This window comes from Tachyglossus aculeatus, unplaced genomic scaffold (genome assembly GCF_015852505.1).
Source record: "Tachyglossus aculeatus isolate mTacAcu1 unplaced genomic scaffold, mTacAcu1.pri SUPER_34, whole genome shotgun sequence".
NCBI classification, from domain to species: domain Eukaryota; kingdom Metazoa; phylum Chordata; class Mammalia; order Monotremata; family Tachyglossidae; genus Tachyglossus; species Tachyglossus aculeatus.
Window position 1 is genome coordinate 1,081,458 of NW_024044839.1, and position 25,886 is coordinate 1,107,343.

Genomic DNA, 25,886 nt, shown 5'->3' on the forward strand with positions numbered 1-25,886 from the left:
AAACATATTAACAAAATAAAATAAATAGAATAGTGAATATGTACAAGTAAAATAGAGTAGTAAATACATTCAGTCGTATTTCTCGAGCTATTACAGATGAGGAAACTGAGGCACAGAGAAGTTAAGTGACTTGCCCAAAGTCACACAGCTGACAAGGGGCGGAGTCAGGATTTGAACCCCTGACCTCTGACTCCAAAGCCCGGGCGCTTTCCACTGAGCCACGCGGCTTCTCCCCTAGCGCTCAGACCAGTGCTTGGCACTTAGTAAATACTTAAATACTACCATTATTTCATTATTACATGTGGCAGAGAGTCACCTGGGCTCAATTCCTCTGGGGTGACTCACCCGGCGGGGTCTGCAGAGTTGGAGGGGAGAGATGGTCACCTCCCCCCACTGAGACACACACAACCTCCTTGAGATACCAATTTTCAACTTTTATTAAAGGATTATTCGATGTCACGGACAAAGATGGGTTAGTAGCGAGCTGACCCCGGTGGCCCGTTGGAGGGAAGGGTGGGGGGATTGGCTTGGGTTGCCACAATCGGTCCTGTACCATGTCCCCGGTCCCCCACCGTTCCAAGGGGCTGAGTCGCTCTCGGTAACCGAGAAAACTTAAGTGCTTTTTATTCGAGTGTGAACACAAAACGGTACCCGGGAAGCCTGTGGTACCACCCTGCTCGGAGAGGGTGCTGGCACAGTGACGACCTCTTCCCTGGTCCGTGCCATCACGGCAATGAACATCTATGATTGAGTTTTAAGTGTCGCTGCTGTTTTATACAACAAAGCGGTGGGGAGCCCGGCTATCACGCTACAGAAAATTACACAGAGTCCCCGCTGCTAAAAATAATCAAGACACTCTGATTTATGACAGACTGCAAGGCAAGTTTTTACTCCGAGGGTGGGGGAAGAAGGTACTTATTTAAAATAGCTCCTGCCCACTTTTCCCATCACACTGACTGCCCGAGGACACACCCTGACCCACCTTAAGGCAAAAATGCTTGTTCCTGCCACGGAAGGACGGATGACCCTGTGGCCTTGCCCTATTTCCCACTCCAGGCGGACCTGCTGCTCCCGAAGGCGGTGGCTCCGTGCCCGCCCCTGGAGGATGGGAAAGCAAGGAGCCTGGACTCTGATACTCATCCGAGGAGGAGAGGGGCATGGCCAACCCTCACTCTAAAGCTGCATCTCGGTCCTGGCCTCAGCGTGGAGGAGGACGGGGACACGTTCTTGGGCCAGATTTTGGACCCAAGCTCTCTCTGGTGTGGGACCAAGAACTGACCCTGGGTCCATCGTGAGGCCTCTCTGAGACAACCCTGGGCCGGAAGAGGAAGAAAACGTATTGGGGAACGAGTGCCCACCACCCTAGTAGTGGTGGCCGATCGGTCCCCTCGAGATCAGGAAAGCCAAACGGGAAGCCTTTGGGACGTGTTTCTCCCAACTATGGGCAAGAGTCAAGGCCCAGCCTCAGAACTTGCCCCGCCGACCTCCGTTTTTCCCCCTCGATGGGCCTGAGTTGAGTAGCTCCCCCTGTACCACTGAAAACCCTTGATGTGCATCCCAGATGTCTGACCCGAAAGGCTGGCCCAGGCGACCGTGGTAAATCCCGTCCCTGATGCCCCGTGATCACACTTCCGTGCCCCGCTCCCTTGGTAAGAGCTCAACCTGAGGATCCTCCTGCAAAAAGCAATCCCGGGAGTCAGGTCTGGCTCTCTGCCTCGCTCCTACAGAGACGGTCCCGTTTGCCTTTCGAATCCACCTCCAGGCCAAATGCCTCCCAACCGAACCGAGGCGGCGGCCTTCCTCTCCCCTGCCCGCCGGGGCAGGCTTACTCTCTGCTGTATTTAGATTAAAAAGCTTTAGAGGTGACTTTGGCCTCTTGGGGCCCGTCTGACCAGATCATGGACTTGCACTGTGACGAGTCTGCAGGGGACCCTCACCCAGAAATTTGGAGCTGGGAAAGGACCGGGAGGGAGCCCTCTCATATCCTCCTCCGATGGAGGACTTCTGTGGAAGATTGCTTTTTCTCTCCCTTGGAAGTAAGCCAAAAACGTATGCCTTGTGCTTCTCCGACCGGCATTAAATGAGTGAAAGTCTTCCCTCCCCGCGGTTCCCCAGCAACTGTGCAGCGGGGCACAGCTAATGGTCCGTGGCCCACCTCCCTCGAGGCCCATCAGAGGGCTTCAGGCCCCGACTCCACCGGCCCTCCCTGGGCAAGTCTGTCGGATTCATCCTTGACCTCTTGGAACTGCGGGGGGGTGGGACTTGTCTCTACAGTTGAGACACACAGGGCCAACAGCTCAAAGTCACATCCTTGATGGCGCAAGACGAACGTGCAAATTCAACAGCCATGGAAAGGGACGATTTTGCATTTGGGAGAGCTCCTGGGAGTTGGGGGGTGGCCCACCGGTGGGGCTGACCGGGGCTTCTGGTGCCCCCCTTTCCCAACAAAAAACCTTGCAGGGTCCCTGGAGCTGGGGGGCCAGGGAGGAGGGAGGCTGCCAGACCACTCCACTCATTCCTGAGGATTCCTCCCAGCTGAAGAAGCGGCCCCAAGATGCCAGGTGCCGTGGGGAAGGGCGTGAAGAGAGAGGCTCCTCTTTGGGCAGGTGGTGGGACGAGGAGGGAAGGGGCAGCTAAAGGGGGCAAAGATCCGTGGGGAGCTGACCAATGACGTCAGCTGCGAAGGGTTTGGGGGCAGGGTGTCAGAAGGCCCTACCTTAAAAAGCGTCCTTTTTTCTTTTTTTTTTTTACAAATACTCATTGTTTTTCAACTCAGAGCGAATCCACTGATCCGTTGAAGTTACTCAAAGTTACCGTTCTAACTACTCGGTAGTTAAATCCTGCTAGGTGACTTGGGAAGCTGCATCCCTTGGGAGGGGCAGCCTTGCGGAGGGAGGTCAGGCTCTCTACCTTGTAAAGCTTTGCCGAACGCTTAAAAGATCTTTTTCGATAGTAATTGCACTTGAAAGGACTCATCCACGGGCCCCCGCCCCGAGAAGATATCCGTTTTCCGGCGTTCCAGTCACTCTCCCTAACGTCAATTTTTTCTTCATTGATTAAGGAAAAGGAAAGGAAAAAGGAAAAGAGAGGTCCGAGGGGCTGCTCCGTCATCGGCTGCCCAACGTACTGGAGCTGGATAAGGGTGCCTCTCTGGGGATCCGAGGTGGAGGGAGGCCTGACTGGTTTCACAGCTTGGACTGCAGGGGCTTCAGGTGCTTGTAGAAGGACGGGTGGACCTGTGTGCGGGGGTTGGGGAGAAGAGGAGGTTACGGACGCCTATCTCACCCTTCCGGGGGCACACCCCAAGCCACTGAGCAATGCTGACAACCGGGACGGGCGGCCCTCGTCACCAAAGGTGACCCCATCTCCCCATTTCTCTCTCCCCTAAAGCGGCTGCTCGGGGGAGCGCCTTCCCCGGGAGCACCAGCCCCCGCGGCCCCCCAAGTCTTCGGCAAACGCCGTTCCGAAGTGACAGTGCCAACGTGGTGATGGACGGGTGATGCCTTCCATCGACCGAAGATCCCCTCCTAAAAGTCCCACCTCCTCCAACTAGCCTTCCCTGATTTCTTCCCCAGCACCCTAAGCCCCCCTCGTTCCCGCAGCCAACTCTAGCACTTCTGACCTTATTTACTGCCCCAAACCCCGAGCATTCAGGTGCAGATGAGCGCTCCGTCTAACTTACTTGGTCTGCTCCAGTCCTAAATCATTTCACGTCTGTCTCCCCCATTAGGACTGGAGGCCGCTGGTGGGCAGGAATCATGCCACTTTGTTGTTGTGCACCCCCCCCCAAACGCCTAGCACAGTGCACCACACCCAGTGGGCGCTCAATAGATATGGCTACTAGGAAAAAAATCAACAGTAGCAGCAGCAACAGGGCAGGGAGGATTGCTTTGTACTCAGTTCAACAGCAGCAGGTATCAATCAATCACTGGAGCTTACTGAGCACTTAATGGGTGCTGAGCACTGTACTAAGCGCCTGGAGTGCACAGTACTGGGGTCTGGAGCCCCGTGCTCGGGGCTGACGACGAGATGGGCCGCCCCCCTCCGCTCCTCCAGCCCCTTTCTCACCTCGGTCTTGTTGAGCGGCGAGTTCTTGGCCCACTCAAACATGTTCTCGTAGACGCGGCCGTCGTGGCGGCCCAGCACGGAGCTGAGCATGACATCTTGGAAGTCGAAAGCATCCACCAGGGCCACCGCTTCGGGGCGGAGGGCCATCAGCAGCTCCTTCACGTGCTGGTTCACTTGACCCACCTGGGCTTCGGTCAGGATGCCCCCCTGAGAGCGGCACAGAAAACGGCATCAGGGGCCGGGGCCGGCGGCGGCGGGGGGCACGCGTGCCCGGCGATCGCCGGCCTGAGCCTCCGGGGTGCTGACCTGCAGGAAGTCCCCGGCCTTCTCGCTGATCCCGTGGAGGGCGTACAGGAGACACAGATTGCTCAAGACTGCGTGGAGGGGCTTGTCGGTGATCTGGGCCAGCTTTTCGGCAAAGAGCTTCACCACCACATAGTGACAATGGGCCTGGGAGGCGAGGGGGGAAGAAAAAAAAAATCAATAGTACGTATGGAGTGCTTACTGTGTGCAAAGCACTGCACTGAGCACTTGGGAGAGTACAATACATCAGAGTAGGCATAGGTGGTCCTTGTCCACAAGGCGCTGACAGCGTAGAGGGGGAGCCAGTCAGTCGATCGTATTTCTTAAGCATCTACTGTGAGGGGGTGACGGGGTGAGGGGCCGGCGGGGGCGGGGGGCCTCGAGGCCCGCCCTGAGGCGACGGGGGGACACGACAATGGCGGGGACCGAGGTCAGGCAAGAACCGCCATGGCGCGGAGGCCTGACGGCGAACGCCAAGTCATCGCCCTCCCTCTGCCCATCCGCCAAGCTCGCTCTCTTCCTCCCTTCAAGGCCCTACTGAGAGCTCACCTCCTCCAGGAGGCCTTCCCAGACTGAGCCCCTTCCTTCCTCTCCCCCTCGTCCCCCTCTCCATCCCCCCCATCTTACCTCCTTCCCTTCCCCACAGCACCTGTATATATGTTTGTACATATTTATTCCTTTATTTATTTATTTATCTTACCTGTACATATCTATTCTATTTATTTTATTTTGTTAGTATGTTTGGTTTTGTTCTCTGTCTCCCCCTTCTAGACTGTGAGCCCGCTGTTGGGTAGGGACTGTCTCTATGTGTTGCCGACTTGTACTCCCCAAGCGCTTAGTACAGTGCTCTGCACACAGTAAGCGCTCAATAAATACGATTGACGATGATGATGATGCAGAGCACTGGACTAAGCGCTTGGGGGAGTACGCTATACAATAAAGAGACCCATTCCCCGCCCACGATGAGCTTACCATTGAGAGAACAGAAAAATTAGACAGATTTGGACAGAAGTGCCGCAGGACTGGGGCAGGGGTGAGGATCAAAGGGCTTAAGGGGAACAGACCCAAGTGCACAGGGCGACGGGGACGGTGCCAAGGCAACACTGACCGGACCTTAGGATACCCGGGGCACCCGCTCACTGACCTCACTGGCTCTGACCAGGTCCACAGAGGTCAGGTTCCACGCCTCCTCTTTGCTCTTCCGATGCTTGACCTCCGCTTGGAGATTTCTGGCTGCGGTTTCCACCAGTCTGTCGGACAGACGGCAAGTCAAGTCCCCTAGTTGGGAGGGCCAAGGGCGACGAGACCCCTGCCCGGTCTCCCCACACCGACAGCCCTTCCCGTGCGGAACTCACCTGGCCGCCCGCAGCTTGTAAGCCTCGACCAGGCTGGGCGGGTTGTTCAGGTTCCCGGCCGCGGGCCAGGCGGCCACCTGCTGCGGCTGGATCCTCTGACTGGGCAGGTCGTTCAGATAGGCCACCATGCCGCCCACCAACTTTCCCGACTGCACGTGGTTGTAGCTCTTCATCAGGAACCTGGGGAGCAAGGACAAGAAGGGGAAGGTGCGGGGGAAGAGGATAAGGACCGGAGGGCTCCGCTCACGGCGCCGGCCCGAAGACCGTTCTCCCACCGGATGGAGCAGATGCCGCCGGGCGGCTGGCGGGCCAGTCCCGGGCTCAGGCTCGGGCCCAAGGTTGGGCCCGCCACCGACTCCCGGAATCAATCGGTGGCCTTTCCCACGCTCTGCGGACTGGGCCACCCGCCCACCGGACGCAGGAGCCTCCCCACCTGGCCGTCTGCAGCATCATGACAGTGTTCTCCCCCTCGTAGGTGCAACTCGGGGTGAAGTTCACGTAGATGTTGGGGAGGCCGCTACAGTGGGAGTAGCCGTGGCCCCCGCAGGCCATGCGACAGCTCTCGATGCCCGCATTGCTCGTCCAAGTAGTGAAAGCCTTGATGCCAGCAGTCAGCGCGTGAAGCTAGGGCGGGGAGGAGTGGCGGGGTCAGCAGAGCCGGGGCCCGGCACGGCCCCCGGACCCCAGCGGGAAGGTGTCCTTCCGTCCCTGCCTCTCCCCCGGATGACGTCACTTCCAGCCCCGATGTTCCCACCCATCCAGCTGCTCGGCCCTTTCGTTCGCCTGGTGATTAATTCTGATCCCCCCCCACCATGGTCCATCTTTCTCCGCTCAGCTCTGGGGGATCCAGAGAGCGAGAGAGAGGCTGCGCCCGCCGCCCCGGATCCAAGAGAGAGGGTGGGCGGGTACCTCGGGCAACTCGCTCAGATCCCCCTGGCCAATATCCATGTTGATACGGTGGTAGGTCTCCTTCATGAAAGCCCCCACAAACTGGAACGCGTAGGCCGTGGCCAGGAGGGGAAAGAGCCGATACTGCTGGGTCTGGTAATCCAGGATCTGGGGCTCGGCCGCCCTGGGGAGGAGGGGGAGACCCGGACCTTCCGTCACCCCTGGCCGCCGCCCTCCTCCGCGCCCCTAATGACCACGTCTGCTCTGCCCCTTAAAGGGGTCAACCGGAACCTGCCAGCTGAGTTTGGGAAGGCCTTCAGATGACATACCCCGCCTTGGCAGCCATCGCCCCGGAGAGTTAAGCCTCACCCCTGCTGCCCTGGCCCCGGCGCACAAGATGGCTCTTGCTGGGCGGTCTGGCTCTGGCCAGTGCAGGCCCCACACTGTCAGCCCGCCACGGGCCGTTTGGGGTGACCAGAGCCGGTCCCACACTCCCCCGCCGTGGGGCTCCTTTGTGCAGCAAGGAGGGAGACTGAGGCAGGGGTGTGAGCCAGGGCTTCACCCAGGTGCTGGATGCTCCCCCTCCCCACCCCCCCTCCACCTTACCTCCTTCCCCTCTCCACAGCACCTGTATATATGTTTGTACGTATCTATTAGTCTAGTTATTTTACTTGTACATATTTACTATTCTGTTTATTTTGTTAATATGTTTTGTTCTGTTGTCTATCTCCCCCTTTTAGACTGTGAGCCTGCTGTTGGGTAGGGACCATCTCTATATGTTGCCAACTTGGACTTCCCAAATGCTTAGTACAGTGCTCTGCACACAATAAGCGCTCAATAAATATGACTGAATGAATGAATGCACGCTGCTGTGGGATGAGACCTTTGGAGCCGCTTGGCTCTTTCCTGAAAACCAGTCAGGGCCTCTGGGACAGACAAACAGCATCACCCAGGCTGCAGACTTGGTGGGAGGGGGGGACCAAGCTGCAAGTTCCCCCTAGACTTTAAGCTATTTGTGGCAGGGTAGCACGTCTACCAAATCTGTTATATTATACTTTCCCATCTGCTTAGGACAGTGTTCAGAACACACTGAGCACACAATAAATACAACTGATTGACAGCCACTGCGGTCAGGAGAGGATCGACCCTTTTAAAGCTGATGTCAGGGGAAAAAAGGCAAACAAAGAACTTCACCGTGGATGGAATCAGTGGCACTTTCGCTATTTCCTATCGATTTTCCCGCCTCTGACCCCTCACTCCCACCACTCCCCCAAGCCAGAATCACGCCCGACTCTCCCCGCCGGCCCCCGGCTCCGCTCACCCTGGCCGGATCTCAGACTGGTGGCGCACCGCGCTGTAGCGGATGGCGATGGTGCAGGCCTTGGACAGAGCCCGGGCCGCTTCGCCCACGAGGAAGGACCGGACGAACACCATGGTCCCGTAGGTCAGCTTGTTGCTCAAGGGCTTCACGTAGGTGCCGTCAGGTCTGACCTAACGGCGGACACGAGACCGGCTCCGGAATCTGCCCCCGTCCCGACTCTTCCCTCTGGCTGGAGCTGGATGGGCGCCCCACACGGCTCCTCCTCCTCCCCGGGCAGGGCCAGAAAAGGGTCCGGTCTCGTCTCCAGAAACGGGGACTCGGGCCTACCTGGGCATATTTCATCAACATGTTTTCCCGGGGGATGCGGACGCGGTCCATCTTCAGGTAGCCATTATCCATCTCGTTGAAGCCAAACTTGGGCCCGATATCCCCCACGGTGATGCCTGCAGCAGGGGAGAGAGGGGGTGAGCGAGGAAGTTACCAGGTCCAACTGTTTCAAGGAAGCAAACCGGCCCGGTACATTTCTGGGAGAGCAGTGCCCAGCTTAGTCCTGGGGCAACCATCGCCCAGAATCTCGAGGGGTTGGGGAGGGGTGTGGATGAGAGGGCCGTAAGGAGCTATCTCCAGATGATCTCCTCTTCCTCTCAACCCCTCCGAATCCTCGGCCCAGAGCTCAGTTTCAACGACTGGCTGTGCAACTTCAGTCTCCAGACTGTGCCAAGTGGAATGGCTCCTCCCCCAAGGAGCAGATTCTCACCTGGCAAGGGCTTGTGCGTGCCCATCTCCCGCAGTGGCACGATGAAAGCGTGCAGACCACAGCACTGCCCCTTGGTGTACAGCTGGGCCAGGACGATGGCATGGTTTGAGGTCTTTCCAACTGCAAGATGAGTGAGACAGAAAGAAAAAAAAGGAAGGCCCATCACCTCACCCGGAAAACCACTTTCCTCCCTCCCAAGATGCCCCAAAACAAGCAGCCAAGGGTGGCGGGCCCGACCCCCGGCAGATGCTCTCCCCACCCCAAATTTGCCCCGTCCCAACTCCCCCATCCTCCCATCTCCCCTAGACGGTTTTCCCTGATTCGTTTCTGTCCTCGCTGCCTTATATCCCCCGCCAAGCTGCCAGCGTGGGACCAGTGAACAGAGCACCGAAAGCAGTCGGGAGCGCTGGGTTCTAATCCCGGCTCCGCCACTTGCCTGCTGTGTGGCCTTGGGCAATTCACTTCACTAGGCCCGTTTCCGCAACTATAAAATGGGGATTCAATCCCTGTTCTCCCTCCCCCTTAAAGGAGAAGCCCCAGATGGGACAGGGGCTGTGTCTGACCTGATGATCTCACATCGACCGCAGGACTTGGCACAGAATAAGCACTTTACATATCCCACAGTTAGTTATTATTAATAACCACCAATTCAGCTCTTGGGAACTCACAACCCCCTAGGGCTTCCACTCACACTTACACACCCGGTCGCTTAAGCACCACCATGGTCCCAAGCCAGCGGCCCGCCCAAACCCGCCAGAGCCCCCGAGCCGCCCGACGGGTCACTCACGTCCCCCTGGCCACCACTTGATGGAGGTCACGGTGGGGCTGTTGAGGATGAACTCTTGGGTCTGCGGGTCAAACGTGGCCGTGGTCTCCAGGCCTCGCAGGTGAGACCCTGTGGGAAGGGACGGCCGGAGGATGGGTGGGGGGAGGGTCTCTCACGAGGAATCGCCTTTGGGTACGAAGCCACACAGGGGAGTCCCTTGCCCACAGTTTACCAGCCAGAGGTGGGGGTGAATGAGAGCCACCACAAGCCCCCTCATTCAGGCAAGGGTCTGGGGGAGGCAGCGGCTTCAGTCTGCCCTGATTCATTAAAGCAAATCTCTCTCCTGGGATGGAGCGCCACAACTTTTGGCCTCAGAAGTCCTGCTCCTGCTTCCCCCAGGGGAGATACAAAACCTCAGTCCCCAAGTTGAAAAAAATCTATCCTGGGGGAGGCTTCGAGAGCTCTCGGCCTCTTCTGCTCTGGTTGGGAGTGCACTGATTCCCAGGGCCTCCGAATTACCCTTCGGCTGTCCCCAAGCTGGAAACCCCAGGCCCTTCTGGGCCGACGGGGAACGGGCTGATGGCTCAGGGAGCGGAGATTCTTGGGTACCTGGGCGCAGTCCAGCGGGCTATCACCTGAAAGTCGGGGGGCGGAGAGGGGCAGAAGAAGCAAAAGCACAAAAAATGCTTTGTCCAGTGTAGACAAAGGAGGCCCTGGGGAGGGCACTAGGTGGAGAGAAAGAGAGAAAGATGGGGGAAGTGGGAGTCCACCCAGAGAGAAACAGGGTAGCCCATCAGCCCTCCCACCAGTCCTTGGGCCTAATCACCCCCAAGTCGGTGTCTTCACCTGGCCTAGACTGGAGTCCTGTGTACTCCAGATATTTTCCCTGCTGGCTATTTCCCTAAACCGTGAGGTCAAAGGATGTGCTGCCTTGGCACCCTGGTGTCTTTACTGGGCTGGAGCAATGTGGCTCCGGCCACGAGTCACAGGGCAACGGGGCCACGGGACCCCCGCAGAGTAAAAGAGAGCAAAATGAAGGAACGGAAAATCTTTTTCGGCAAGAAGTCTCGGCCTGATGCTTCCAGCTCGGTTTGGAGCGAAACAAGGGATGGTGTCTACAGCCTAAGCCACCGCCCGGGGTGGCCACGGGACGTCCCCCCGCCCTCCGGCCAGGAAGGCTCTTCCAGTCTCCCCTCGGTTCCGTACCATGGCCCATCTCTGTCTGAGCATAGGTGCCGACAATCTCCAGGTTCCAGGCCGGCATGAAGAAGCGTTCTTGCTGCTCCTGGGTGGCCTGGTGAAGCAGCGTGGGCAGAAACATGCCCAAGTGGAGGTCCAGGGGCTCAGGCCGCCCACGGTGCACAAAGCTGCAAAGGAAGGCCGAGGCGGCAGGGGTGGGGGGAAAGGGGAGGGCAGGGAGACGGGTAACAGGGCAGAGGAGGGCAATTGGTGACGAGAGATTGAGATTTGGGAATATAGAGAAATTAGGGAAAGGAGAAAAAAAAGAAGCTTCTATTACTAAGGATTAAAGATGCTGATTTCAGAGAATCAGAGCATTGTCTTTTTCGGTACCAGGCCCGTAGCGGGCATGGGCCGCTAGGCTGTTTTGGTCTCCCTCTAACTGTTGCCGAGTGTTTCCTGACCCCTTTCTTCAGGGAAGGCGGAAGCCTGCAGGGCAGCTCAGCGGGCTCCGTTCTCTGGCCACACAGAGAAAGACTCTGGGACTTCCAATCGAGAAGCTTAGAGGACAGAGCCGGGGCCTGGGAATCAGAAGGGACCTGGGATCCGAACCCGGCTCGGCCACTTTGCTGCGTGACCTTGAGCAAGTTAATTTACTTCTCTGGGCCTCAGCTGCCTCATATGCAAAATGGGGACTTAGACTGGGAGCCCCAAGTGGGACACAGACTACGCCCAACCTGATTATCTTGTATCTACCCCGAACCTTAGTACAGTGCTTGGCACATGGTAAACCCCAGTAAATATTATTATCATTATTAATCGAGGCCAAGTGAGATGGAATTCAGACCAGCCGATTTAGGGGACGGATCAATTGCTCAACAACTGAGCTGGAGCTCAGGGTGGATGGCCTCCGTGGCAGGGCACTTCAGCAGTCACGTGGTTTAGTGGAAAAAGCCCAGGACTGGGAGTCAGAGGCCCCGGGTTCTAATTCCGGCCCTGCCGTTTGCCTGCTGGGTGACTTCAGCCAAGTCACTTCACTCCTCTGGGCCTCACTTTCCTCACCTGTTTGATATGGGACTCAATCCCTATTCTCCCCCGGCCTAGACTGACAGCCTCCTTCCCAACCTGATTATCTGTCCCGGTGCTCGGCACAGTGCTCGGCACAGAGTAAGCGGCTTCACAAAAACCACAATGAAACCACGGTAATTTCTGCTCGGAGTCTTTCTTCCCGCATCTGTTCCGACAGCGGTCCCGGGATGAGTCTCGCCCACGGGCACGAGACGGTCCCCGCTTTTTCTCTCTCAAGATTTAGCCGGGCCTCCCGCCCATCACAAGCCCCCTTCCTCATCTAACCCGGATTAATACCGAAACGGACAGTGCTCTTTTGCCCAGTAGTCTCGTCAGCAATTATAACAGTCGGGGAGATGGGCAATCGGAAGAATGACAATGACGAGTTCGACTGTCATTCACAGAAAACCCTTCATCATTATCACTGTTATAAATAATGAAGATCCGTCAATAACACAGACCGTATAGGAATACAGGACTACTTCAAGCTAACGACCAGATTCGGGACTCAGTTTTTTCCAAGGTCTTCATTATGTTTATGGATAATGATGCTTATATTATAAATAACGATGCTTACAATAGATAGGCACCTTATATAATATCATGCCCCACGCCAAGCTGATTTCGAAACACTGATTTAAAGGTCTTCATTAAATTTAAAAGTAATGATGCTTACATTATAAAAACCGAAGCTTATATTAGCTATGCACCTTACATGATGCATATACTAGGCAGCAGGCCAAGCTGATTATGAGAGGCGGATCTTCCATTGTTTAAAGTGCATCCTGCTTAGAGGTGATGATGTTTTGATCACAAATAATTACGCCCGTATTACAAATCACGATGCTTATTTTGGAAATGAAGCTTGCATAATACACACTCCATCCTATAACACTAGGCACCAAGTGAAGCGGATTCTTTCGTTTAAAAAGTTCATTATAAGTGCTGTTATAAATCATGAAGCATACAGAACATATGCACTTTACATTCAACTCTGCGCCGTACTAAGATGATTCTGATGAACCGATTAGCCAGCCTTTAAAGTTCTTCACTTCTTATGAATCAGGAAGCCTATGTAACTGAGTGCATTAATATGTGTACCATGCCAAGCAGACGGTGGAAAAGATTTCCCCCCGAGAGTTGCCAAGAAGCCACGACACTGATTTGAGGGGATGGAATCGGGGTCGGAAGACTACTCCTGGGAGTTACAGTGTGATTTTCCAAGTCTCAGGCGACAGGGTGGGGTGGTGGGGGGGAGAGGAGGGAGGAAGGGCAGAAGGGAGGAGGGGTGGGGGGGCGCAAAGCAGTTCTGGCCAACACCCAGATTCCCTGACTAGAAGACGGCCCCTCCGTGAGCCAGGCACCTGTATGCCTTATCCCAGGCTTAGCCAGAAAACCATTCAAGGATCGACGGAAACAACCAGAAACGCCACCTCCCTGCCCTGCTCCCCGCTGTAGAGGGTGTGCGGGGTAGTCTTCCCAAGCGCTTAGTACAGTGCTCTGCGCACAGTGAGCGCTCGATAAATACGAATGAATTTGAATGAATGAATGGAGGAGACCGGGGGAGGGCAAAGAGACAGCAGGTCAGAGAGCCATCATCTGGGGCCTCCCACACCCGGGTGGGACGCTACCAGATCTCATCAAGCATCTGGGCTGAGTGAGGCCGGGAGGCCAGGAGTCACGGGACAGGCCGTGGGCGGTGGGCGAGTCTAGAGGGCAGCGCCCTGCACCCTTCTAGCCGTGTCCTGTCACAGCCCTCCTTCCGCCCTGGCTGAGGCAAACCTCGACCCTCCATCCCACGGCTTCCAAGCGAGCAGGAGTTTTCTCTTCCCCCTCCTCTTCCGAGGAGCCAAGAGGAAGTTCCTTGTTCCTGCTGGCTCATTCCCCCGTGAGCCTGCCTCCAGCGAGGAGCCCGGTGGGGCCCGGCAGGACCGAGGCTCCTGGCCGACAGCCTGATGACCACCTCCCGGAACGAGACCAGTCAGGGAAAGGACAGGTCACCATGTGACCGGTGGTGGCCAGAACCTGGGGGAGGATGGTCCCGGCCGCCCTGACCGACTCAAAGCAGGGGCGTTTCCCTCAATCGCAGAAGTCAAGGGTGGGTTCCCTCCTGCAGCATTTCCTGCTAATTATGCCCATTACGCGAGGGTCGTGAGGCCCGCGCAGGGTGGTCGCCAGCAGTTGGAAAGGAGCTGTCGCGGCCCAGTTCTGGGCCTGTCAGAGCCTTCGCTTTCCACGAGGAAGACGTGTGCATCCTTCCATTTTCTCTCACATCCCTTAGCCGCTAGCTTCAAGTTGATCTAACAAACCTATGCAACAAGTTCTCCACAAGCCAAACAGTAGTAGTGGCAGTGGTGGTGTTTTAATAAGTGACCCGTGAAAGTGAAGAAAACCACATGCAAACTGCCCAACCTCTCCCCGGCCGGCCCGCTGCCAGTTGGGCAACGGGGCCAGGCGACAAAACCTAATCGGACCAGCTCTTCTGAGAAGGGCAAACACAAGCCGTACGGGGAAGAAACTACCTGCTACACAACTTCCACTCCTCAAATCAAAACGCTGCGCAAACTAAAGGTCGGAAGGAAAGTCCCCAGCTGGCTGGCGGCAGGAAGGAAGGGTTTCTCGCTGCTCTCCAACTGCAGAACTCCCTCGGTCACCCACGGATGGGGCTTTTGCTAAGGCCTGGGGTCTGCAGTCAGAAGATTGCCCCGGGCCGGGCGTGGAGGGAAGGTCGCCCCAGGTGTCTCAGCGGTTTGGCATGGAGACCTCGCTCTTCGGGTTCCGCCTCTCTCCCCAGGTCACTCCCCCAGGCCCTGCTCCCAGAGAGCCAGATAGGCCCGGGCCAGCTCAGACTCGTCCCAGTGCTGTTGTCCGTCCTCCGCCTGGGGCCGGGGCGGCAGATGCTCCTGTGGTGGGGAGCTAGGCCGAGGCCCAGGAGGCCCCCGAGATGACAACGTGAGGGAAGGAGCCAAGCACCTGCCAGCGCTTCACTGCTCCGGGCCCGGGTGAGCCAAGCCCACGGCAGAACGGCCAAGCCAGGATCCCTGATCCCCCACAGGTCCCGGGCCGGTGCAGGGGACAACCGGGCAAGCTCCGAACGTTGGGTCCTCATAGCTTAACCCTGTCAAGATGCTGCCGAGCTCCGCTGCCCCACCTCTCCCACCTGCTGCTAAAACCAAATGCCACCCCAGACACCAGGCATCACCACCTTTACCCTGATGGGCAGAGGGACTGCTCCTTCCCCTTCTGGGCCCACAGACCCATCACACACCCCCTGGAGAGCCCGGAAAGAGGCTGTATCAGGGGAGCGCAAGCCTTCGGCTGCTGGCCCGTGGTTCCCAAACCCCCGTCTGAAGCGCCGGCCGAAGTGACCCAGAAATCCAAACCGTAATGGAACTCACGGGCGCTTCGGGGCCGATGAGCAGTGTGCTAAGGGACAGTTTACACAAGGAGATGGATGTTACGACTGCGGAGAAAGAAGGATCTCCACGGAAAGGAGGAAGAGGAGGAAGAGGAAGAGAAGGAGATGATAATCAACAGAACTGGGGCTTCCTGTTGGCACTTAATGGAGAGGAAGAATGGTATCCCCGAGGCTCCTAGCAGAGGGAGGGGAGTCTCCCTGCAATCCCACTCTCTGTGCCATATCCCCCTGAGTGGGAGTTTGGGGGGCAAGGGAGGGTGCTGGTACATGGAACAAGACTCAGGGGCCCTCAAAATCCTCCCCCCACCTCGCCCCCAGCTGCTCTCCCCACCCCCTGGTCAGCGACCCGAAGCAGATGGGGGGCCGCACTATCGGCCGGAGTGGGGCCTCGGTCCCCGGGACTGACCAACGGCTAGAGGAGGGCGGGTCCGACCCAGCGAACTGGAGGGGTCCCCCACTGTGCCCCGGAGGCGGACTAACCGTGCCCCATCTCTGTCTGGGCGTAGGTGCCGATTATCTGGAGGCCTGAGGATGCTGTCAACCATTTCTCTCTCTGGGCAGTAGAGCCCAGATTCATCACCGTGGGGATAAACATGGAGTTATGGATGCTGAACGGTTCCACACCAGCGCAAAAAATCATTCTACAGGAGAGAAAGAGAAGGGAAGAGGAGTTCAGCCTCTAGCGACCAGGACGGGCCACCGAGCCCCACCTGCCCGGCCCCGGGCCCAGCCCCTCCCGGCTTCCAAGTCCCAGCTCCCGCCCGGAGCCAGAAGTCACAATCTGCGGGTGGGCTTCTCTCTAGCTGGGCCCTGGGGGTCCTGGGAGGGGATTTCTCCGGAAGTTTCTCTGGCCCAAATTCCCAGTCGCAGAGCGCATTTGGTTTTGGCTGGCGGAGGGACCGGACCCCGCCTCGCGACCGCCCAGGACCTGGGCTACGAGAGAAAGGTCCATTTCTGTAGAAAGGAACAACCCCATCCACTCCCTTCCTAAGGCCTCCATCGCCAAACAGCCCAACGTGCTGCCTCCGGCGGGAGGAGGGAAGGGAGAGAAGCGGCGCGGCAGAGTGGGAAGAGATCGGGCCTGAGAGTCGCAAGACCTGGGTTCTAATCCCCGCTCCTCCGCTAGCCTGCTGTGTGATCTTGGGCAAGTGCCTTCCCTTCTCGGGGCCTCAGTTTCCTCATCTGTAAAATGGGGATTCAATGCCTGTTCTCCCTCCTGCTAAGACTGTGAGCCCCGAGTGGGAAAGGGACTGGGTCTGACCTGATTATCTTGTTTGTACCCTAGCACTTGATGCAGTGATTAGTATACAGTACGATTTTAGCAAATACCACAACTGTAATGATGGTGATGATGAGCCACGCCTGGAAGTCAGGGGATGTGAGTTCCAATCCTGGCTCCGCCACATGCCTGCTGGGTGACCTTGGGCAAGTCAGTTAATTTTTCTGTGCCTCAGTTCCCTCATCTGTAAACTGGGGATTACGACTGGGAACCCCAGGTGGGATAGGGACTGTGTCCAACCCAATTATCTTGTAGCTACCTCAGCACACAGAACAACGGTTGGCACATAGTAAGCGCTTAACAAATCCCACTGTTATTATTATTCAGAGCCATTGGCTGCTCTCAGGGTGCGGTGGGGTGGGGGTGGGGGGAATTCCTAGGATTGGAGCAGAGTGCAGGGAGAAGCTCAGGCCCAAAGTTCCAGGGAACAACTGCATCCAGTGAAGATGCAGCTTTGGAGAGCAGACTGGCCTCCTGCTCACCCGACCACTGCTGAATTCAGGAACTTTTCCCAGGAAGATCAGTCTCCCCCGAACCCCACGGCCAGGCAATCAGTCCTCCGCGGAAGTGGAAGCCCAGCCCGGTTCGGATCCACGCTACCCCCTCCTATCACACACTTCCTCATCCCTGGAGCGGCCTCCAAACTCTCCCACAATCCAGTTTGGACTGCCACACTGAGGCACCCCTCACGTACCAGGACTGTGCACTTACGGTCAAAGGTCGCTTTACCTTGGTGCCGTCCCTCGCTCCCTGCTCCGCTCTGAGCCGACCTCGCTCGGCCCGGCGCTCTGGACAGGCTCCAGAGTTTCCAGTCAGGGCTGAGGAGACCTAAGACGGTGGCTTTCTGGCCTGTCGACCCTTTGAAGCCCACCCCTTCCCAGCTCTGCCGGCCCTCCTGCTCCACGCCCGAAAAGGTAAAATCGGCACCTCTGACAGGGAGATTTCTTGGCTTCCTCTGGTGAACTGGGAAAATGGATGGTTCTTCATGGGCAAATAACAGCAGCTGCTGTGAGTGAGTGAGCACTCTGGGTTTCCTCTATAATTGGAATCATCATCAATCCCCAGGACTCCCCCTTTCCGTTCTTCCTCTTTGGGGGTCGGGGACTGACAGACCACGGGGTAAACCCTCTTCTTTCATTTAACCACGAGGCCCACTGGCTGGTAAATCAACCTCGGCATACCCCATCGGCGACAAAATGCCTAATAAATAATTTAGTTATTTATTTTACTTGTACATATCTATTCTATTTATTTTATTTTGTTAGCATGCTTGGTTTTGTTCTCTGTCTCCCCCTTTTAGACCGTGAGCCCACCGTTGGGTAGGGACTGTCTCTATATGTTGCCAACTTGTACTTCCCAAGCGCTTAGTACAGTGCTCTGCACACAGTAAGCGCTCAATAAATACGATTGATTGATTGATTGATTGATTAATGTGCTCGAGTATTAAGGGTGGCCACTGGGGCCTCCTTATACTCCCGCCACATGCTTATTCAAGTGTCGGCCTCCTCTGTTAGACTGCAAAGCTAGGGGTTGGGTCTTCTGATTCTCTCGGTCTCTCCCAGCTGCTTAGTACAGTGCTCTGCTCCAGGGGATTGGAAGCTCCATGAAGGTAAGGATGGGTCTACTAACCCTACTCAACTCACCCCGGCACCTAGTGCGGTGCTCTGCCCACAGTAGATTGGGAGCACCACGAAGGCAGGGATGAGGTCTACTAACCCTACCGTACTCTTCCAGGGTCTTAGAACAGTGCTCAGTAGGCGCTCAGTAAATACCCTCCATAGGCCGACTGAGCTCAAGCCACCCATCCGTTTAAGGGGACCGTGGCAACAGAGACTCCCGCAGATTTCCCGCTCCAACCGGACTCCAACACCTCCAACCTGACATCTCCCTGACCCCGATCCCGCACCCACTTTGACCCCGGAAGAGACGAGCTCATCCCATCCCGGGGCGAGGCCCAAACCCCCGACCTTCGGCCCCAGAGCGTGCAGCCACGCGGACCCAGGCTCCCGCTAGAAACCGAGGCACCGCAACCTGCCGGGGGCCCTCGCTGCTTCAGACCGGGGTGCAGGAATCTTTTCCAGGTGCCGGTCGGGGATCGGCTAGGAGGAAAGGCCTCGACCGGGAAGAGGAAAATTCCAGACACAGAGACAGGGACCTTATCATCCAGACGGACTTTCTGAGCCTCGAGAGGGTGGTCTTGAATGGGTTTGTGATGCTTCCGGCTGGCAGAAGGACGGTTGGGAAGTTGCAATGTGGGAAAATTCCCAGGAAAACTGTTCCCCCAGCATTCCCTGTGCACTGAGGGCGAGTGGACCGACTGGGTTTGTTGTTCGGAAATATCAAAGATACCAGTCCAAAATACATTCCTGAACCCGATTCTCCTTTTTTGGCCCAAGAGCAGACTAAAGCCCAGGAAGTAGAGATAAAATAATACACCCATCGTCCTTCAGAAAGTGAGCTGCTGATCCCCAAGTATTCTGAACTCTAGACTGTAAGCTTATATGGGCAGGAAACGTGTCTACCAGCTCTGATATACTGGACTCTCCAACGCACATAGTACAGTGCTACAGTGCTCTGCACATAGTAAGCCCTCAATAAATACCTCTGATTGAACTGCCCACACCCACTCCTTCCTGATAGGATTTATTACATGCTTACTGTGTAAAAAGTTCTGTACTGAGCGCTGGAAAAGAATACTCAGGTGGAAATTAGGCACGGTGCCTGGCCCTCATGGGGCTCACAATCTAAAAGAAGAGGCTAAGGCCTTTCAAATATTCGACGTGGCCTAGTGGGAAGAACACCAAACTGGATTCTAGTCCCAGATCCAGCACTTGACTGCTGTGTGACCTTGGGCAAGTTACTAAGCCATTCTGTGCCTCAGTTTCCTCATCTGTAAAATGGGGATCAGATCCCCTGAGTTGGGGGGGAAAATGACTGCATCCAATTGGATAATCTGTCTACCCTGAAGTTTAGCACAGTGCTGGGAACAAAGTAAGCACTTAATAAATACCACCAACGAACGTTCTCTAAGAAGTCAAATGTATGGCAGATGCCTTTCAAACATTCGACATGGCCTAGTGGGAAGAACACCAAACTGGATTCTAGTCCCAGATCCAGCACTTGACTGCTGTGTGACCTTGGGCAAGTTACTAAGCCATTCTGTGCCTCAGTTTCCTCATCTGTAAAATGGGGATCAGATCCCCTGAGTTGGGGGGGAGAATGACTGCATCCAATTGGATAATCTGTCTACCCTGAAGTTTAGCACAGTGCTGGGAACAAAGTAAGCACTTAATAAATACCACCAACTAACGTTCTCTAAGAAGTCAAATGTATGGCAGATGCCTTTCAAACATTCGACATGGCCTAGTGGGAAGGACACCAAACTGGATTCTAGTCCCAGATCCAGCACTTGACTGCTGTGTGACCTTGGGCAAGTTACTAAGCCATTCTGTGCCTCAGTTTCCTCATCTGTAAAATGGGGATCAGATCCCCTGAGTTGGGGGGGAGAATGACTGCATCCAATTGGATAATCTGTCTACCCTGAAGTTTAGCACAGTGCTGGGAACAAAGTAAGCACTTAATAAATACCACCAACGAACGTTCTCTAAGAAGTCAAATGTACGGCAGATGAAAAACATCAGAAGATAAACAGGGCGGTGTTCGTTGACCTTCCCTCTACATCACAGTCTTGGTTCTCTTCCATTTTCTTTCTTCTGAAGTGCGTTTACATGTTATTCACAGTGACCGGGAATGAACTTTTCAGTGATATCGACTATGCGGCCTCACGTTATGAAATCCGAAAGCACGAGTCGCCCCACCCCCAGCCCCGCACCCCAACTCCCATGGGTGGCCGGGCAGGCACTCGGTGGAAGTTGGGGGGATTCTCAGAAGGCAGAAGGGGAACAGGGGCAGAGGGCGGCCCAGATCCGCAGGGACCATCCCACTCCACAGATCCACCTCCCCCCCAGATCCAAAGCTCTTCTCCTCTATGAGTGACAGCCGTCCCCCTCCCACGGGCCCCCGCCAATGACAACCCTCTGACCAAGCGGGCGGGGGGAGAGGAGGAGGAGAATGAGGGGGAGGAAGAGAGAGGTGGTGGGCAGCGGAGGTGGAAGGGGGGCATCACAAAGGGCATCCTCGAATGGAGGGGGCAGCAATTGCTGAATCAAGTCCAAGCGGACTGGACACACCACCCTCTGGCCCATATGCCAGAGAGCGAGCGAGCGAGCGAGAGAGAGAACTGCCTCTTGCTCCATAGTGGGGAAAACGACGACACAGTGAAAACAAATCCAAACTGAACAGACGATCCTGAGGAGCCCAGAGGCAGAGCCGCAGACTCGTCCTGGTTTCTGGGCAAGTTCTCTAACACAAGGTAGAACGGCACCTATTTTTAGGGTTGATAAAAGTTCAGTGCAGATATCCTCGAGGTGCTGACTCCTCCATTTGCCTTCTAGGTGACTTTGGGCAAGTAACAATTTATCTGTGCCTCACCTATCTCATTTGTAAAATGGGGATTAAGACTGTGAGCCCCAAGTGGGACATGGACTATGTCCAATCTGATTATCTTATATCTACCCCGGAGCTTAATATAGTGCCTGGTGCATATTAAGCACTTAAACGCCATAAAAAAAAAAATTAAAGTGGTTTGTCTGATGCTCGGCAAATAAACACTTGATGTATTGATTGATTAGGGAGTTAAAAGCAATTAAAACATTCATAATTTCAGTTATTCTGACCCTAACTTCATTGACTGGGATTAATATGTACCCTCGGGGAGAACTGAGTTTATTATGATACCTCCTCACCTACCACGAGCAGTTTCTGAGTAGAGGAAAGCCCCTAAGACGTTCATGGGGCTAGGGGAAGCCCTTTCTAAACTCAAACAACAAAAAATAAATAAAACAAACCAAGGGAAATCTTCACAGCCAAAAATTAGTTCAAGTATTCTCGACAAGGGAAGACTTCTCAGAAAAGGAAGCATATTTTCAACCTTTAGCGGCATTGTATCTAACTCATAATTAGGCTAAAAACGATAAGTGTTTCCATGCTTCCAGAGAAGCAGCATGGCTCAGTGGAAAGAGCCCGGGCTTTGGAGTCAGAGGTCATGGGTTCAAGTCCTGGCTCCACCAATTGTCAGCTGTGTGACTTTGGGCAGGTCACTTAACTTCTCTGGGCCTTAGTTACCTCATCTGTAAAATGGGGATTAAGACTATGAGCCCCCTGTGGGCCAACCTGATCACCTTGTAACCTCCCCAGCGCTTAGAACCGTGCTTTGCACATAGTAAGCGCTCAATAAATGCCATCATCATCATCATACTATGGCAGTAAGTAGTTAAGACACAACTAGTGCCCTGAAATGTTAGTCACCCAGCTTCTTACAGAAACTGGATTTGAGTGCTGTGTCACTTTAGGCAATTTCTGTGGGCCTCGGTTTCCTCATCTGTAAAACCGGGATCAAGGACCTGTTCTCCCTCCCCGAAGACTGCAAGACAGGAATTGTGTCCGATCTGATTGTCTCGAATGAGCTAGACAGCCGCTTGTCTTAGGCACCGGGGTAATTCCAGCCCCGGCGCCTCCTCCTAAAACCCCAGGACTCTTCCCTCCTGACAAGTACGGGGCAGCAGATGTGGCCAAATGGAAAGAGGCCGGATGGGCGAGTCGGAATTCCTGGGTACTAATTCCACCCGGGCCACCTGCCTGCCGAGTGACTTTGGGCAGGTCTCGGTTTTCTCATCTGTAAAATATGTCCTACTCAGGCTGTGAGCCCTTTGTGGGACAGGGACCGTGTCTGACCTGATGGTCTTGTATCTACCCCAGTGCTTAGTACAACGCCAAGCACATAATAAAATGCTTAACAAATATCACAGATATTATTATTTTAAACTTTTTCTTCTGGCCCCAGGTACCTGCCCCGCACTTCGGGAAGGGAACACAGTGTTAACTTTCCCACTTTGGAGCTGTCACCGAGACGCCGCGTGGCCGGCAGGATCTGCTCGGCCGCCTCGAGCCGGTACCTTTTAAACCACATGATCTCTTCGGGGTCTCCGATGCCAAAATCCCGCATCTTCTTCACCATGTCGGCGCTCTTCTTGACGGCCAGTTCGTAGCGATTGGTGCGGTCGAGGAAATTCGCATCCTCGTGCTGGAAGTCGGGGTCATTCAAGATCAGGTTTTCTGGGGAGGCGGGAAGGATTTGTGACAGTGAATGGGGGGTGGGGGAGACGTGGGGGTCCCCTCGCGGCCTTGGGTCACCCCATTCAGGTACGCTGATGGCTTGGACCTTTCCTGGGGGTGAGGTGCCTTCGTTCAATCGGTCCCTCAATCAATGGCGTTTATTCATTCAATCGTAATTATTGAGCGCTTACTGTGTGCAGAGCACTGTACTAAGCGCTTTGAGCGCTTACTATGTAGAAAGCACGTGGGAGAGTACAATGCGACAGGGTTGTATTGCCAGGTGCAGACCCCTCATTCAGTCATTCAAATTTGTTGAGCGCCTACCGTGTGCAGAGCACTGTACTAAGCGCTTGGAAAGTACAAGAGAAGCAGCGTGGCTCAGTGGAAAGAGCCTGGGCTTGGGAGTCGGAGGTCGTGGGTTCGAATCCCTGCTCCGCCACTTGTCAGCTGTGTGACCTTGGGCAAGTCACTTTGCTTTCATTCATTCATTCAGTCATACTTATTGAGCCCTTACTGTGAGCAGGGCACTGTACTAAGCGCTTGGGAAGTACAAGTCGGCAACAATGGGTAGCGACGGTCCCTACCCAATAACGGGCTCACAGTCTAGAAGGGGGAGACAGACAACTAAACATGTAGAAGGGTGTCAAAATCGTCTGAACAAATAGAATTAAAATTAAAGCTATAAAGCTATATTCACTTCTCCAGGCCTCAGTGACCTCATCTGTCAAATGGGGATGAAGCCTGTGAGCCCCACCTGATGACCTTGTATCCCCCCAGAGCTTGGAATGGTGCTTCGAACAGAGTAAGCGCTTACCAAATACTATCATTAGTATTAGTATCACTAGGGGAAGCAGCGTGGCTCAGTGGAAAGAGCGTGGGCTTGGGAGTCAGAGGTGATGGGTTCGAAACCTGGCTCCGCCACTTGTCAGCTGTGTGACCTTGGGCAAGCCACTTAACTTCTCTGGGCCTCAGTGACCTCATCTGTAAAATGGGGATTAAGAGTGTGAGCCCCATAGTAGGACAACCTGATCACCTTGTAAGATCCCGAGCCCTTAGAACTGTGCTTTGCACATAGTAAGCGCTTAACAAATGCCATCATTATTATTATTATTAAAATGGGGATTAAGACTGTGAGCCCCAAGTGGGACAACCTGATCACCTTGTTGCCAACTTGTACTTTCCAAGCGCTTAGTACAGTGCTCTGCACACAGTAAGCGCTCAATAAATACGATTGATTGATTGATTGTATCCCCCCAGCGCTTAGAATAGTGTTTTGCACATAGTAAGCACTTAATAATAATAATAGCATTTATTAAGTGCTATGTGCAAAGCACTGTTCTAAGCACTGGGGAGCTTACAAGGTGATCAGGTTGTCCCATGGGGGGCTCAGAGTCTTAATTCCCATCTTCCAGATGAGGGAACTGAGGCCCGGAGAAGTGAAGTGAGTTGCCCAAAGTCACCTGGCTGACAACTGGCGAGGCCGGAGGTTTTAACCCATGACCTCTGACTCCAAAGCCCGGGCTCTTTCCACGGAGCCAAGCTGCTTAATCAATCAATCAATCCATCAATCGTATTTATTGAGTGCTTACTGTGTGCAGAGCACTGGACTAAGCGCTTGGGAAGTCCAAGTTGGCAACATATAGAGACGGTCCCTACCCAACAGTGGGCTCACAGTCTAAAAGGGGGAGACAGAGAACAAAACCAAACATACTAACGCAGGGCCTAACGGGCTTTTGGTCTAGAAGGGGGGTCCCCGTCCAGGCCCTGGCGCCCTTGGAAGGGGAGCCCTACTGAAGCTCACCTCCTCCAGGAGGCCTTCCCATACTGAGCCCCTTCCTTCCTCTCCCCCTCGTCCCCCTCTCCATCCCCCCATCTTACCTCCTTCCCTTCCCCACAGCACCTGTATATATGTTTGTACATATTTATTACTCTATTTATTTACTTATTTATTTTACTTGTACATATCTATTCTATTTTGTTAGTACGTTTGGTTTTGTTCTCTGTCTCCCCCTTTTAGACTGGGAGCCCACTGTTGGGTAGGGACTGTCTCTGTATGTTGCCAACTTGGACTTCCCAAGCACTTAGTCCAGTGCTCTGCACACAGTAAGCGCTCACTAAATACGACTGATTGATTGTTCTCTGTCTCCCTCTTTTAGACTGGGAGCCCACTGTTGGGTAGGGACTGTCTCTCTATGTTGCCAACTTGGACTTCCCAAGCGCTTAGTCCAGTGCTCTGCACACAGTAAGTGCTCACTAAATACGATTGATTGATTGACTGTTCTCTGTCTCCCCCTTTTAGACTGGGAGCCCACCGTTGGGTAGGGGCTGCTTCTATATGTTGCCAACTTGTACTTCCCAAGCGCTAAGTCCAGTGCTCTGCACACAGTAAGCGCTCACTATACGATTGATTTGATTGATTGATTGTTCTCTGTCTTCCCCTTTTAGACTGGGAGCCCACTGTTGGGTAGGGACTGTCTCTCTATGTTGCCAACTTGGACTTCCCAAGCGCTTAGTCCAGTGCCCTGCACACAGTAAGCGCTCACTAAATACGATTGATTGATTGTTCTCTGTCTCCCCCTTTTAGACTGGGAGCCCACTGTTGGGTAGGGACTGTCTCTCTATGTTGCCAACTTGGACTTCCCAAGCGCTTAGTCCAGTGCCCTGCACACAGTAAGCGCTCACTAAATACGATTGATTGATTGTTCTCTGTCTCCCCCTTTTAGACTGGGAGCCCACTGTTGGGTAGGGACTGTCCCTCTATGTTGCCAACTTGGACTTCCCAAGCGCTTAGGCCAGTGCTCCGCACACAGTAAGCGCTCACTAAATACGATTGATTGTTCTCTGTCTCCCCCTTTTAGACTGGGAGCCCACTGTTGGGTAGGGGCTGTCGTTTAGTACAGTGCTCTGCACATAGTAAGCGCTCAATAAATACGATTGATGATGATGACTGTCTCTCTATGTTGCCAACTTGGACTTCCCAAGCGCTTAGTCCAGTGCTCTGCACACAGTAAGCGCTCCCTAAATTCGATTGATTGATTGATTGATTGAAGGGGGCTCTCACCGATCTCCCGTCGGCGGCGGGTCCTTTCGGGGGTCCCGTCCAGGATGTGGGTGAGCAGCTCGGGGTCGAAGCTGGCCGAGGCCCGCTCCTTGCGCAGGTCCGGGTTCATGGCGGCGGCGGCGATGGCGTTGACAAGGACGACGGCCCGGCTGCCCCGTCCGTTCTGAGGCGGGCCGGCCCGGGGTTCGAGGTGGGGCCCGGCCTCCCGCCCCCTCACGTGACGGGGGCGGGAGAGGGGGCGGGATTAGG

At 54.9% G+C, this 25,886-nt stretch overlaps 1 protein-coding gene across 2 annotated transcripts; it reads right to left on the reverse strand.

Annotated features, from left to right (window-relative positions):
- Window positions 1-413: 413 nt before the first annotated feature.
- Window positions 414-25,857, reverse strand: ACOX1 (acyl-CoA oxidase 1). Of its 2 annotated transcripts, none has more exons than XM_038742114.1 (14): window positions 25,638-25,857; window positions 22,417-22,576; window positions 10,665-10,825; window positions 9,480-9,587; window positions 8,693-8,812; window positions 8,263-8,378; window positions 7,936-8,105; window positions 6,636-6,798; window positions 6,160-6,350; window positions 5,727-5,906; window positions 5,516-5,621; window positions 4,375-4,518; window positions 4,069-4,275; window positions 414-3,236 (listed from the first exon to the last, which is right to left on the reverse strand). In XM_038742114.1, the coding sequence occupies exons 1-14, from the start codon at window positions 25,744-25,746 to the stop codon at window positions 3,186-3,188; spliced, it is 1,986 nt and encodes a 661-aa protein (XP_038598042.1). In that variant the 5' UTR covers window positions 25,747-25,857; the 3' UTR covers window positions 414-3,185. The 2 variants fall into 2 exon arrangements, with proteins under 2 accessions (XP_038598042.1, XP_038598041.1); XM_038742113.1 differs by lacking the exon at window positions 10,665-10,825 and adding an exon at window positions 15,604-15,764.
- Between the last annotated feature and the right edge of the window lie 29 nt (window positions 25,858-25,886).

What these genes read in the sequence shown, in the direction of transcription:
- ACOX1 (XM_038742114.1), bottom strand. Translation starts at nt 25,746, where the DNA reads ATGAACCCGGACCTGCGCAAGGAGCGGGCCTCGGCCAGCTTCGACCCC. An exon ending in CAAGTGGTGGCCAGGGGGAC is followed by an intron (nt 8,813 to 9,479) that starts GTGAGTGACCCG and finishes CTCATCTTGCAG; the next exon opens with TTGGAAAGACCTCAAACCAT. An exon ending in TACAAGCTGCGGGCGGCCAG is followed by an intron (nt 5,622 to 5,726) that starts GTGAGTTCCGCA and finishes TCTGTCCGACAG; the next exon opens with ACTGGTGGAAACCGCAGCCA.